This window comes from Penicillium mononematosum (genome assembly GCF_028829835.1).
Source record: "Penicillium mononematosum strain IBT 11891 chromosome Unknown utg000003l:1.0-8172316.0:1.0-8177699.0, whole genome shotgun sequence".
Classification (NCBI taxonomy): Eukaryota; Fungi; Ascomycota; class Eurotiomycetes; order Eurotiales; family Aspergillaceae; genus Penicillium; species Penicillium mononematosum.
In genome coordinates this window covers 7,511,568-7,524,652 of record NW_026643273.1, presented here as the reverse complement: position 1 = coordinate 7,524,652, position 13,085 = coordinate 7,511,568, and the positions used below count along the sequence as shown (strand labels likewise).

The following is a 13,085-nucleotide window of genomic DNA, read 5'->3' as shown; positions in this document are numbered from 1 at the left end:
GGAGAGGAAGCAGGAGACAGAACTATCAAACTATCCGGGTTCTATCATATGGCAATGCCACAGGCATCCAACAGGTACCCAAAAGAGCAATATGGCGACGTCTAGGACCGTAGGAGTGGCTACTTGTTAGGCTGCTGTCACTCCACTAGTCTGAAGAGAGGTGATCTACCGCGACTACAAGTAGCTTGACATTACGCCATAGGTTGAAAGAAAATAATGACACTTGTACCTCAATTCAGGATTTCAACTCCCGAGGGGTCAGCTAAATGAAATCATTCATCTATCCATACTGTATCGGTTCCCCGACCAAACTCAGACAAGTCTGTATTCCTCAATTCTATTTTTTTGCAGCAAGCGAAGTTTGGGGCTGAACGAACACGAAAATCTCCAAAGCAAGCGAGTAAAACCCTTTGTGCATTCACCGATGGGATTCTGTGGGCGAAAATATTCAAGAAAACTGAGAATACGACTAAAGGGTCGCCTTCACCCGTCCTAGAGCTATGATTAGAAGAACTTCAGATTAGACAACGGTGCAACCCTTAGCAAAAATCAACATGAGATTGTTATTTAAGCAAATAAGGGCGCGGGGAACGCAAAGGTGAAGAAAGAACCTTAGAAGCTCAGAAGGACAGTCACCGGATTCTGACAAAATGCATCATTTATCCGAATGATATGGACGCAGAAAAGGCGAAGAAGGCCTTGGAGGCTTCTTTCAAGGCCGATAACTGAGAAGCCACTCTGTTCAGGAAGACTGTTGACTGTATAGTAGTTTTCGAATTCGGTTTGACCTCTTTGGACTTCGCGGAAAATAGTACATGCGAGTTCTGATTGGGTGTTATTTTGAGCGCGTAGTGCATGTATTTTATAATACGACATCAGTACCAAGGATCGTGTATTTTATACGAAACTAGTAAGACACACGGTACCTACCCCTGTACCCCTCTCTTTCGACAATCAGCAACTTCCTGGCCATAACGCCCGCGTCTTCCACTAGAAGCGGCTTATCTGCAATAACCTTCATCGATGGATGGATCTGCCCTGGGCTCCATACGCATCCCTATTTTGTTGTCCGTTTTTGTGGGCCAATGTATGGCGTCTAGCTCGGCACCTCTGTTGAGCTGGCAGTTGGACGGGAACAGTCGCTCGGCATGGGACATCTTGTGGACTTGTTTGTCAACAATTTTTGCCTGCACATGGACTCTTCTTCACATGGACGTTCCTCCCCGCAATATGTCCATTGCAAGATGTACACTTAGTAAGATACGTGAGTGGGTTCTAGTTATCTTAGCCCCTGAGGTTACCTTCCTGCGAGCGACCGGTCAGCTCGCAGAGGCGAGAAATTTGCAGAAAATCTGCAACAAGGCACAGAAAACACGAGACACGGAATCATCAGAGCCAAAACTATGGCTATCACAACGGGCTAGGCCGCTTGAACAAGTCCAAGACTTAGATCACGTGGATCTACATCCTGTCCACACCGAATGGACGCTCCGTCAATGCTTCTGTGTCATCGCTGGCGGACTAGTGTTGCAGACACAGGATCAATGGATCTACACAATACAGCCCCACAAAATAGAACCTCTCATCCAGGCCGGTATGGTCCACTGTTCAGACTTTCGAGACCAGGATATCGAAGATCGAGCGAAAGCAGACTCGTTTGCGAAGTTCTTTACCGTCCTTCAAAGCACCTGGTTTTTATGCAACGTCATCACAAGATGGGCGTACGATCTACCGGTATCCCCCATCGAATTGTCAACTCTTGCCTATGTGAGCTGTGCTATTTTAATATATGGGGTATGGTGGTATAAGCCCAAAGACATGGGCACGTCTATCGCAGTTAATCTACGATGTAACCGTGATGATATACCTATTGAGGTACGCAATATGATAGAGGATAATTCCACCGGATGGGTTCATGTGCGTGCTCTCGTCAACGAGGATAACTGGGTGTCTGTCTTCTGGAAGACCGTTCGAACGCCTTTCTTACGCAGAGATATTGAACGTCTCGAGACAATCAATGAGGGAGGTGGTAATGATCTTCTCAAAGAGCCATTTGAAATCTTTATCTTTGATGTGATATGCAGTCTCACTGCTCTTCTTTACTGCGGGATTCATGTGGCCGCGTAAGACTGAACTTTTCTTTTGCTGCGGTTGTCCCTATAAGCTAACGGTAACCTTTTCCCGGATAGATGGGATTTTCCTTTCGCAACTCGCGCTGAGCTGATATCTTGGCGGGTCTTTTCCATCGCATCTATTGCTACGGCTTTCATCATATGCTTAGTGGGTGGTCTCGCAGACGCTGCAACGCTCGCCAACTCAAAGAACCTGCTTCCTTCCTTCATGGTTGGCCTCACTCGCCCAGCCGCTCTTTGGACTATGCTTGTCACTGTCATTGTTAGCTTTAACTTCTACATTATTGCACGCTTGGGGATTCTGGGCCTTGTCCTTTCGTCGTTGAGAGCTCTTCCTACTGGGTCCTACACAACTGTGGGATGGATGACCAGCATACCACATTTCTAAAAAGGAACGAGTCAATTAAGGTGATACATAACTCATATGATCCAATCATATCCAAATCACAAGATTTCGCTTAAGCAGCAAGGACAGTGTAAGCACAGACTTCTCTGTGATGACTGGCGGGTGTACAGAGATACACGAAGGCTGTGCTGCATGTGGGAAGAATGAGGGAAGTGGCAACCTTGGACTGGTGGGAAGACGGAAAGCAAGCAGTTCTAGGGCATCCGGTGTATCATTACGAATTTATTACAATACGTACTGCGATGTGGTACATCAGTACTACCATAGTCCTGCCCAACTAATAGAGAGGTGACCCTAAACAGGATCAGCGTATTTCGGACTTATTTTACGGAGATCAAGTCTAGAGATTGAGAGGTCAAACTGAATTCGAAAACTCCTGTACAAGAGAATCGAATTGAAGGCAGATGATGATAATGAGATGGGTTTGAATATCGGATCGATCACTTCATGTTACTGTATGTTGTCATCCTATGGACAACAGTCATATCATTAAGCAGTTGGCTGGGTATAATTAAGACCAACCCAATATTAAGGACGAGTTGGTGAGCAGTGAATGATTCTGGCCGGTGCTATAAGGCTATAAGGCATCAATATCACGTGAATCAATATGCCAAGACAATTTCATCCTCCTCGAGTCGATATTCATCTAATACCAGCAATTGAAATTGTTCCCATGTTCCTCCCAGCCTCAGTCAGCTGAATGAGACTATTTGTGGCACTGTCTGAGATGAACAACTAATACCGGGCATGCAGGATGCCGATTGAGGCTCTCCCTCAGAAAACAATCCGGGCGATTGGCTCCACATCTGTCATTTCAGATCCCTACTCTGTTGTCAAGGAACTTATAGACAATGCCCTGGATGCTTCTACCACATCTCTGCACATTGAAATTTCCCAAAACACTCTGGATGTCATACAGATCAAGGACAATGGCCACGGGATCTCTCCAGAGGACCAGCAATATGTCTGCAAACGAGCTTTTACCAGCAAGATCCAAACTTTAGATGATCTCAAAAATGTCGGCGGGTCATCATTGGGATTTCGCGGTGAAGCGCTTGCTAGTGTCGCGGAGCTGTCCGGAGCTCTGGCTGTCACTACTCGAGTTGAGTCCGAAGTCGCCGGGCGTTGTTTGAAGTACGGAAGAAACGGAGAGCTTACTGGGTATGCTGACCTCGCCAGTTTCTTGGCTTGTGTTCCACTTCTAATCTTTCATCGCAGAACACAACGGACCTCACATCCTGTGGGAACAACTGTTCGTATCACAGACTTCCTCAAACACATCCCTGTCCGTAGGCAGACTGCCTTGAAGGGTGCTACGAAAAATCTATCCAGGATCAAAAAGCTTGTCCAGGCTTATTCTATAGCTCAGCCATCCAAGAGGTTCTCACTCAAAGTTCTGAAAGCGAAAATCGAAAACAACAATTGGACATATGCGCCAAATGCCGACGCCTCGCTCTCGGATGCAGCTTTGAAGGTAGCCGGCTCAGAAGTGTCTTCTTGTTGTGCCGTGAAGGGACTTTCCTCCCAAAGTACCGCTGGGAACCAAGGAGGAGCATCAGATCAGCAGGAGTATGAAGTCATTGCCTTTCTTCCCAAGACACAATTTGGTGAGCTCATCTTATTGAGTATCCGGTGACGTGTTTACCAACAAATTAGATACCTCCAAGATCAACAACGCAGGCCAATACATCAGTGTGGATGGCCGCCCTCTCTCTAGTAACAGGGGGATTGGGCATGAGATCGTGAAAATTTTCAAGCAATATGTCCGTGTCGCCGCGTCCAAAAGCGAATCATCCAAATCGGTTAGCGATCCTTTTCTCTGTTTGCAAATTCGCTGTCCCCGAGGAACATACGACGTCAACATCGAGCCGGCGAAAGATGACCTGCTCTTCGAAGACCGAGATGTAGTTTTGGCCTTGGTAGACAACTTGTTCCGCGACCAGTACGGAGAAATAGATGGGACGGAGAGAAGAACTTCCAACCAAGGCAAAGATGATGCCTGCAAGTCTCACGAAAGGTCAGGAGGATTTGAACTTTTGATGGCTAGGAAACCAACTACCGAACTTCCCACTCAGCCTCGCGATGCTGAGAACCCCTTCAGTGAAGCTATCCCTTTCACCCCTGTCACACAGAAGGCCCTCCGCTCTGAGTACGACTTTTCGCCTACGGTCCCTTCTAGCAGCGATAGCCACGACAATCCTGACGAATCGGCCACCGCCAGAACCAAGCGTTCCAGTTTCCTCAATCCGTGGTCTATCTCCAGAATCAATGCCTCATTTCAAACCCCGCGACGAGGGAGCAATTCTGCCAACCAAACAAGCCCCGTGAATTTATCCAGTGGTAGCCTAGAGGGGGCAATCCGAAGGGAGAGTGAATCGCGAGGCTTTCAGCATACGCCCAAGTCAGACTCGACAAGGCCTCCTACTTCCCAACTTGCATCTGGGTCTCCAGTGAGGCGCCGTCGGTACCATCAGCAAGAACCGACCGAATCCTCCCCTGAGACTAATCTGATTTCGAGCGCCCGACGCGCCGAGAGGGAACGTGATCGAGATCGGTATGGGAATGGAGCTCTAGACACTTGGTTCCAGAGAACTACTCAAGTTTCGCTGCGGCAAAACCCTGTTGAGCAGCAAAATCCTGTTGAGGAAGGACCGACCCAAGAACCAGATTCACCGCTTTCCTTCCTTGCCCAGCAACGATTTGGTGTGCCCACGAATACTTCGCCGAAAATTGTGAACGTCGATGCGCAGAGTGATGGTTGTTCGGACGGCCCATCTAATAATAGCATGACTCCAGAATCTGGTTGTCACGTCCCTTCGCTACACGCAGACCATGGTGATGCAGAGTCAATCGATAGTGGTCGAGGGTTTCCGGTTCTTGAAAGATGGGCGGCTCGACTTCACGAAGGCGTCAGCCAGGAGGAACCATCTGACCTGGAGAAAGCGCTTGACTTCGAAAGGCGGAAGAAAGAGGCCATCCAGCACAGTCGTACGCGGTTCAAGACAAACGATAAAGCATACAGTTCGCAGTCTGCACCGGTGTCGCACTCGCCTCACCGCAGTCGATATCTTGCGGCGAAAGCCGCATTAACTTCGTCACAGACTTCGGTCGCCGAGCCGGTCTCTGCGACAACTCTCTCCCCCCATGATCCACGAGCATACCTTATCCGGCAGGAAAGGGGAACTTCTACCGACGAGCCTTTAACGAACGATGGAAATGCCCGGAGACTACCCACCAAGCGGCTTCCCTTCGAACGTATACCCGATGGCTTCGACCTGCATGATCTCGGTGTGACCTGCTCGGTTGACCTGCCATCCGGCTCGAACTCTTTCAAGTGGAATATGCCAGACGATCTATATACCGAGAGCGACAACGAAACTACCGCATTTTCTGCATCTGATCTTGAAACCTGCTTGCCGTTCTGGAATGAACGGTTGATGATTCTCATGAAGGAGCAATACAAGAACAAGGATGAATCAGAGCCTTTGAGTATCCAGATTGATCTTGCTGGCATTATTTCTCGATATGTGCAAAAAGCCCACAACAATCACGGCTGACTATACTTACATAGGATACCTTGGAAGAGGTATTCTACACTGAACGCCATACCACAGAATACCCTTAATATGTCTCATATTACTTATGTCCTCAAATATTACCTCATATTTTATAGATCAATTCAATACCGGAGATTTCACACTTCATCATTCCCGTTCGTCATACAAATCCCTTACCAAATTTCTGTGTCGAGAAGGCGCCGAGTAATGCATGCACTGTGCCACCGGCCCCGGTGTAATTCAGACTGTCTGCCCTAGACTGGCCTGGATATGCGGGCCACCACAGAATACCGGGAAGCAATGTCCGTTGACCGCCATGCTCCGGACCCTGTGATTTACCTGTGTCTTATATCCCGCTTGAACGGTGTGGGGTAATGGCCTCAGACTTCTAATAATCTCGAAGTTGTGGACGAAGTGTAAAAGATATGTCAGGATCAGATGCGAATCAGGGTTCACGAACATAACCGCCAGTCTTCACCCACGTCTTTATCAACCATTCTTGCATACCATACCCGACTTATATATTGCTTGCCATTTGCAAGTATTCAATCTAATGATGCTTAGTACAAATGATAGGCAAGCAAAACCAGCTTGGGATGTCCACTTGACCATTACATAATCCTGACATCAACACCTGGGCGACACCAAACAAGCCATGTATAAAATAACCAGCAAGTCGCAGTACACTGATAACATTTTAATCCAACTATCCAAGAAGCCAGGTTATGTCCCAAAATGACATTTCTCATTCCCCCCTCAACCCTAGAGAACCAGGCCTACAGCTCTCTCCACTCGCCACCACTTAGAAACAAGATAACACCCGGCGACGTGGGAATCCTGAAATCAACGCTCCTACCTTCGTTCGGCCTCTATTCAAGCCTTTCACTGGCAACTTACATTGCAGCCGAAACAACAAACCGAGTCGAACTCAAAGACTGGCTCTGGCCCTCGGCGCAAGTCCTCAATGCCTGGTGGACCGCCGTCGGACAACCGATGTGCAAACACGACATCTCATTTGAAGCAGCTTGTCGGGCTCTACCATGGACCGAAAGGGTTCTTCTAAGCTGCGTTACCATCTGGGGCGCGAGGCTCTTTGCCCGCATCGCGTGTCGGTCATTATCCCGCGGGACAGATGATGCGCGGTACGAGGAAGTCAAAAAGGAGCCGGGCTTTTGGAAACGTGCATTTTTGAAAATGTTTTTACCGGAAGCTGCTGTTTTGAGTGTCATCTCTTTGCCGTTCACGGTTCCATTCACTATGGGTGATGCTATGCCTCGCATAGGCGATGATTTGGTGAATGTTGTTCGGGCCCTTGGTGTTGGCCTTTTTAGTGCTGGGTTTGCGATGGAGGTTATGGCAGATACACAGCTTGCACTGCACCAACAGGAACGGACGGATTTGTGTCGACATGGTGTTTGGAGTTTGGTGCGGCATCCCAAGTAAGTTTGGTCGCAATATATATAATCGCTCTTCTTCATGTTGGGTGATGATTGCTGATGGTTGACTAGTTACCTGGGCGATACCTTGGTTCATTGCTCGTTTGCTTTGCTTAACATGGCTGGTCCATTCAATCCAGTTGTGATACTGGGGCCTCTGACGAACTATCTCTTCCTTCGGTTTGTGGGTGGCGACAAGCAGACTGAGGCTAGCCAGGAAGAGCGCTATAAGTCTCAGGATCCACACAAGCATGAGCAGCTGCGACAGTGGCAGAGAGAAAAGAATAGTTTCTGGCCTGATTTACGGGACTTGGTGAATCCATGGGCATTGGCCGTTGCCGGGTGTGGATTTATTGGTGTGGTGATTGAGGAGGGATTTAGAGGTGCTTATCTAAAACATACATAGCGACCTCAGGAACCTCCTTACGCTCCTCACCGTTCCGTATTCAGGGGGAAAGAATTAATAATGATATTAAATTCCCGGTTAACCACGGATCTTTACGTCAATTTTTGCCTAACTACTACCATTCTCCATCCTGCGGGCATGGGGTCGATTCCCTACGCCGCCTCCTCAATAACTATCATCACGTCTCTATAGGGAGACACTAAAGTCTGGGGTAGTGCCCTAGTCTCCTCTCAGGTTAATGTGGAACTATCACAGACCTTCGCTGGTGAGGCTCAAAGTTCACCGCAAGTAATTTGGAACAATTCCACAATCACCTATTTAACCATAGTAGTAACCTATATATTTCCAAAACCGAGGGATCAGGGTAAATGAAATCATCCATCCATTCATACATACCTAGGTACTGTATCCAGCCAACTTATAGGGCAAATACGTACACAAACCAATCGACAGCCCTGTGTGGGGCCCACTTTTAGGCCGAGCGTCAGCGTTGTTTATGTTTTCCCCAGGATGTGTATAATAGCCAACAACTTCTCTTCCGTCTTTTACTTTCTTTCATACCACCTCAAATTTCTTGGTCCTATACACTTTTTGTTTTTCCCATTATCAACCCCTCTTCGACGATTATCATAATCAACAACGCTCCATGGCTTGCCTAGCCAAGACTATGAGTGATCCTGTCAGGGCGTCAATCGCATAGCTGGATAGGGATGCAAACACATAGCTTACAGGGCCCCTCCAACTTCACTGCAAAAAAAGGCTCTTCTGGTATATTTACCTGGTACGACGAAGACGACGATCTCAGTTACACTCTTACCGACGCAGCTGACCCCCTGCCTCCGACCGTACCCTTGGATGATCCAAAATTCAAGTTGGTGTACGATGCTGGGGATAGCTCTGCAGTCTGGTCTGTAGAAAACAGCGCTTTTTGCAAGGTCAAACTATGCCGCCCAGGTATAACTTCTGAAGCTGCAACACTGGAGTTCGTACAGAAGCTTGTCAATAAGCAGCAGCCTGATTTCGAGATCCCGTGACTCCGAAACCGTTGTGACGCCTCGGCGAAGTCCAGCACGGTCAATACCGTGCTGGCTCGCGAGACGGTGTCTGGTTTACCTTTCTCACCTTGTTTTGAGCCTCCCAGCAGGCTCGATAAGCTATTAAACGCATCTCCGACTTCTCTCTTCAGCTCTCTCCGGGGCTCCCTCAAGTTCGGCCAGCAAAGATACTACTGTAAATAATCCAACTCTCATGAACCCCTGAAAGTTGACCGCTGTTTCGGGCAGGAAAATTTTGGGATTCTTGGTACATGCAAGTTAGGCATACATGCTCCCAACCTAAGCTTGGGAGGAAGTAACCGTTGGGTCCACACCATTACTTCAATCTAATTCCGCCAGAAAAGTGCTTTCCCAACGCACATCATTTTTCACCGAATAACGCGATATGAATCACAATCATTCCAATTATCAGGCCCGGCTTGATTCTATTAATGGCAATCATGGCTTATTGAAGAGAACGTTCGATCTGCCAGTATGTGCCTGAAGATAGAATGAGTTATGAACCCTGCTAAAGAGGCTCACTAGGTAAATACCCTGATTGAACCAATTGCGTATGATCCTGAGTGCCCCTTTAAGTATAATAACTTTGTGTATCGCATCTCTCTGCCGTCTCCACTCGACAAAGAAAATGGGGCCTGTCAGAACAAGCCCGGTTGTGTGGCTATTCCTTCCGGCACTAGTGATATGATCCTTCGTCTGACAAACTCTGATGCCACATCTATGGGAGCAGCGAATCGTGTCGAGAATGAGGTTGCTATGATGACTCTAGCTGCGGCTGCGCTAGACCCAAATTTCGAACCCAACGTTGTGCCTCGTCTATATGGCTGGGCTGGAAACACATCTAAAAAAGGGGAGCCACAGCAAGGTTGGATCCTCCAGGAGCTCATGCCAGGTGTTCCTCTAGACGAAAATCTAGACAACATGGAACTCGAGGAGAAGAAAGAAATATTTGCACAGATCGCAAAGCTCCTCAAAGGCCTTCAGGACTTCCCGCTACCCGCCTCTATTACTAAATTTGGAGGACTGACCTTTGATAACGAGAACAATATAATCAGTGCACCAATGACCACCACTAGTACTGGTCCCTGGCCCTCGTACGAGGCTGCATTTCAAGCACGGCTTAAGCAAGCTCTGAAGAAAACCGACGAGAATTCTTATATCCGGGGCTGGCATAAGAATGGCGTCCGGGACCGACTAGAGGCCTTTATAGAGCGAGGGCTCCCGGAATCTTTCAAGCAGCTTGAATCGCGCGACGACAAGGCAATAATCCACGCAGACTTTAGTAAGCAATTTTCCCTTTCACCCCCCCGAACCCGAACGCTTGTTCTTATAGATGTTTTCTATCAGCACCCAACAACCTATTATTCGACATTTCCTCAGGTCGCATCACAGGGTTAATTGACTTCGACTTTTCGTGCGTTCTCCATCCTTCATACGAGTTCCTTTGCTCCTTTAGTGGGTTCGGCGGCAAGTTTGGGGGCTGGCCCGACATTGAGGCCCGCGAAGAAAGGGCCCTAAAGGAAGCCAAATTACACGGCTTCCCAGACCCTCTCCCCGATGACCAGCAAGACTGCGAGGGAGTTCAGTGGAAAGTTGCGAAGGCCTGGGAAGACGCCCTTGAGAATGAGGGTTGCAAGCGTCCGATGACAATCCGAGGGATTGACATTGTCGCTGATGTCGATGCCCTGCTTAGTTCTATCCTGCCCTGGCGCGTGACAAATTCAGACATTCTGAGGAGGCAAACCCATCAAGCCATTCAAAACTGCCGAAACGAGAACGAGAAAGTCCTGGTTGAGATTCTGGAGCACATCGGGTTCTAGAATTATTAGCAGAACTCTTTCGGATCCGATTTAAGCCTTCAGCGAAGAAACCTCGCACCGATTCACTTCCTCGAGCCTCGCTAAGCTATTAATATTTCGTTTAGAGTCTAGATTTGTCTAGTTGGTATATTAAATAGTAAGACTTAAGATATATTGTTCCACGCTCCTTCCAACTTTGAAGAACAATATATGCACTATAGTATTCTACTTATATGCTTGCTTCTTTAGTTATTAACAGCGGGCATATTTCCTACAGAATGTGATTAACGACCCACAACAGATAATTAAGCCTACTATCAGCTACCCATTGACGGTTGATCAGGAATATACGGGAGAATCTACGCCATTCCTGGATGTTTGGATTTGCTAGTGAGCTCCGTTGATCATAGGCAATCTCACGGTTTATACTCTGATCCATTTGACGAAGGGACAACCTCACTTGTGGCATTAGCGCAACCGACACCCATATGCGCAAATGCTAATACCCTTTGCCCCGTATATACGAGTTGATCAATGGCTCACCCCGAGCGATGCGCCCCAGGTTTACCTGGAGGATATCAAGAGAGCGCGGGAAATACTCCACCCCAAGAGCACTGACATGTGGACTGATTTGAGCATTGGATGCCTCCCAGAGAGCATCATCCTTAGGAAGAGGTTCAGGGTCTGTGACATCAAGTGCGGCACCACCCAAGACTCCAGAATTCAGTGCATCGACTAATGCCTTCTGATCGATAACCTTGCCGCGAGAGATATTCGTCACGTAAGGCTTGCTCGCATGGTGGCGAGAGTGCTCGGAGAGAATGGCGAATTCCTGTGCGCCGAGGAGATGGATTGTTTGTGGAGTAAGAGGAAGTGAGACCACAAGATGATCGAGCCCGGTAGCCAAGAAAGAACGGATGGATTCCCGATCTGTTCCGTGGTGCCAGGATGCCGGGATTGAGCCGTCTGGGTCTCCGGTGCCGGGAACGATGTAGCCGCTGTCACGGCGGGATTCAGGTGTTGGGCGTGGAGTAGCCGTGTATGCGTGGACGGTCATACCTAATGCGTGCGAGACGCGGGCAACTGTCGGTGGTTAACGTGGTGCTTTCGGTTTTATGGACATTGCAGCTTGTGGATATCGAGTGACCACGGGTGAAACGTACTTTGGCGTCCGATACTCCCATATCCTAGAATACCTACCTTCTTGCCCACTTGGTCATGAATGCCTGGCTTGTACGCAGACTTATCCCATAGGTGGGATTTCTGTGCCTCATAACCCTTGATATATTTCCGGGATGATACTAGCCAGTTCATCACGGTCCATTCTGCAATGGGAGGACCGTGGATACCCGAGCTTGTCGTGATGGGGATGTCGGATACTTGCAAAATTGGATGTTGCAAAAGATGATCCACGCCAGCGGAGAAGGTGTGGATTAGTTTAAGGCTTTAATAATGGTTAATGGATAGTAAAGCCAGTTAGGATGAATGCTTACTTCTTCGAGTCCTCGAGATCTGGAAGGTCGCTGAAAGTCGCGAGGATGGTGGCCCTTTGATATACTTCTGCGCGAGATTTTAGGTTCTGTGCCCTCAGACCTTTAACAATAACAGTCACTCACCAGAAGGAACAGGAGCATCTCCCTGAGAGTGGTAAATAATGACCTCGGCATCGGGGAATTTGTGTCGGATAACCTCCGTCAGTTCTTCTGGCATCGTTTGATAGAAAATAACGAGCACATGCTCCGGTAAGAATGCTGCGTCACCCATAATTACGGCGGAATTGCTTTTCGAATGCGTGCTGGGCTCAAAAGAGATTTGGGGATTTTAAGTGAGAACTATCACAAGCCGCGGGCAATGGTTGTCTTATCGAACTTCCCCGCCTCGGTGGCTTAAAAAGGCAGTTCGACATCTCAAAGGGTAACACTTCTTTGGGGACGGGTCTAATGGCGGTTTCTTATTGGAACTGGTTGCCACTTTTTGGGAGACGGTGGTGGTTTATGCGAGATGGCGTGGTATGGCGACACTCTGCTTAGATATGGTCTCAGAGCACGTTAAGTTAGTGCCCTACGGTAGCGTGGGAATGGGCTTTTATAATACGCGAAAAGGAGTTTCCTAGAGTGAAGGATGAGACCATCAACGGTAAAAGAACACTGCGATACGATTATTATTGCCAATACCTTTGCATATACCCAGGTAGTTAGCATGTGCATCACTTGGTTGTTGCTGCCTGAGTGCCTGAGTGCCTGGATATCCTCGGCTCCTTCCAGGGTGCCTCAGGCTCCCACTCCACCACTCTA

General features: G+C 48.2%; 6 protein-coding genes across 6 annotated transcripts; 5 read left to right on the top strand and 1 right to left on the bottom strand.

The window, feature by feature from the left end:
* Window positions 1–1,230: 1,230 nt before the first annotated feature.
* N7519_007872 (uncharacterized protein) lies at window positions 1,231–2,127 on the top strand (the record flags this gene model as incomplete). The annotated part of the gene is made up of 1 exon (XM_057294648.1): window positions 1,231–2,127. One exon carries the CDS (start codon window positions 1,231–1,233, stop codon window positions 2,125–2,127), a length of 897 nt encoding a protein of 298 aa, XP_057149459.1.
* Window positions 2,128–3,292: 1,165 nt separating this feature from the next.
* N7519_007871 (putative DNA mismatch repair protein) lies at window positions 3,293–6,095 on the top strand (the record flags this gene model as incomplete). Its single annotated transcript, XM_057294647.1, has 3 exons — window positions 3,293–3,699; window positions 3,757–4,145; window positions 4,195–6,095. The coding sequence occupies 3 exons, from the start codon at window positions 3,293–3,295 to the stop codon at window positions 6,093–6,095; spliced, it is 2,697 nt and encodes an 898-aa protein (XP_057149458.1).
* Window positions 6,096–6,830: 735 nt separating this feature from the next.
* Window positions 6,831–7,937, top strand: N7519_007870 (DUF1295 domain protein; the record flags this gene model as incomplete). Its single annotated transcript, XM_057294646.1, has 2 exons — window positions 6,831–7,534; window positions 7,604–7,937. 2 exons carry the CDS (start codon window positions 6,831–6,833, stop codon window positions 7,935–7,937), a joined length of 1,038 nt encoding a protein of 345 aa, XP_057149457.1.
* Window positions 7,938–8,583: 646 nt separating this feature from the next.
* Window positions 8,584–8,971, top strand: N7519_007869 (uncharacterized protein; the record flags this gene model as incomplete). Its single annotated transcript, XM_057294645.1, has 2 exons — window positions 8,584–8,616; window positions 8,669–8,971. The coding sequence occupies 2 exons, from the start codon at window positions 8,584–8,586 to the stop codon at window positions 8,969–8,971; spliced, it is 336 nt and encodes a 111-aa protein (XP_057149456.1).
* A 705-nt stretch (window positions 8,972–9,676) lies between these two features.
* Window positions 9,677–10,812, top strand: N7519_007868 (phosphotransferase family protein; the record flags this gene model as incomplete). Its single annotated transcript, XM_057294644.1, has 2 exons — window positions 9,677–10,274; window positions 10,340–10,812. 2 exons carry the CDS (start codon window positions 9,677–9,679, stop codon window positions 10,810–10,812), a joined length of 1,071 nt encoding a protein of 356 aa, XP_057149455.1.
* Window positions 10,813–11,290: 478 nt separating this feature from the next.
* On the bottom strand, window positions 11,291–12,555 carry N7519_007867 (D-isomer specific 2-hydroxyacid dehydrogenase family protein; the record flags this gene model as incomplete). The annotated part of the gene is made up of 4 exons (XM_057294643.1): window positions 11,291–11,874; window positions 11,955–12,235; window positions 12,285–12,351; window positions 12,408–12,555. 4 exons carry the CDS (start codon window positions 12,553–12,555, stop codon window positions 11,291–11,293), a joined length of 1,080 nt encoding a protein of 359 aa, XP_057149454.1.
* Between the last annotated feature and the right edge of the window lie 530 nt (window positions 12,556–13,085).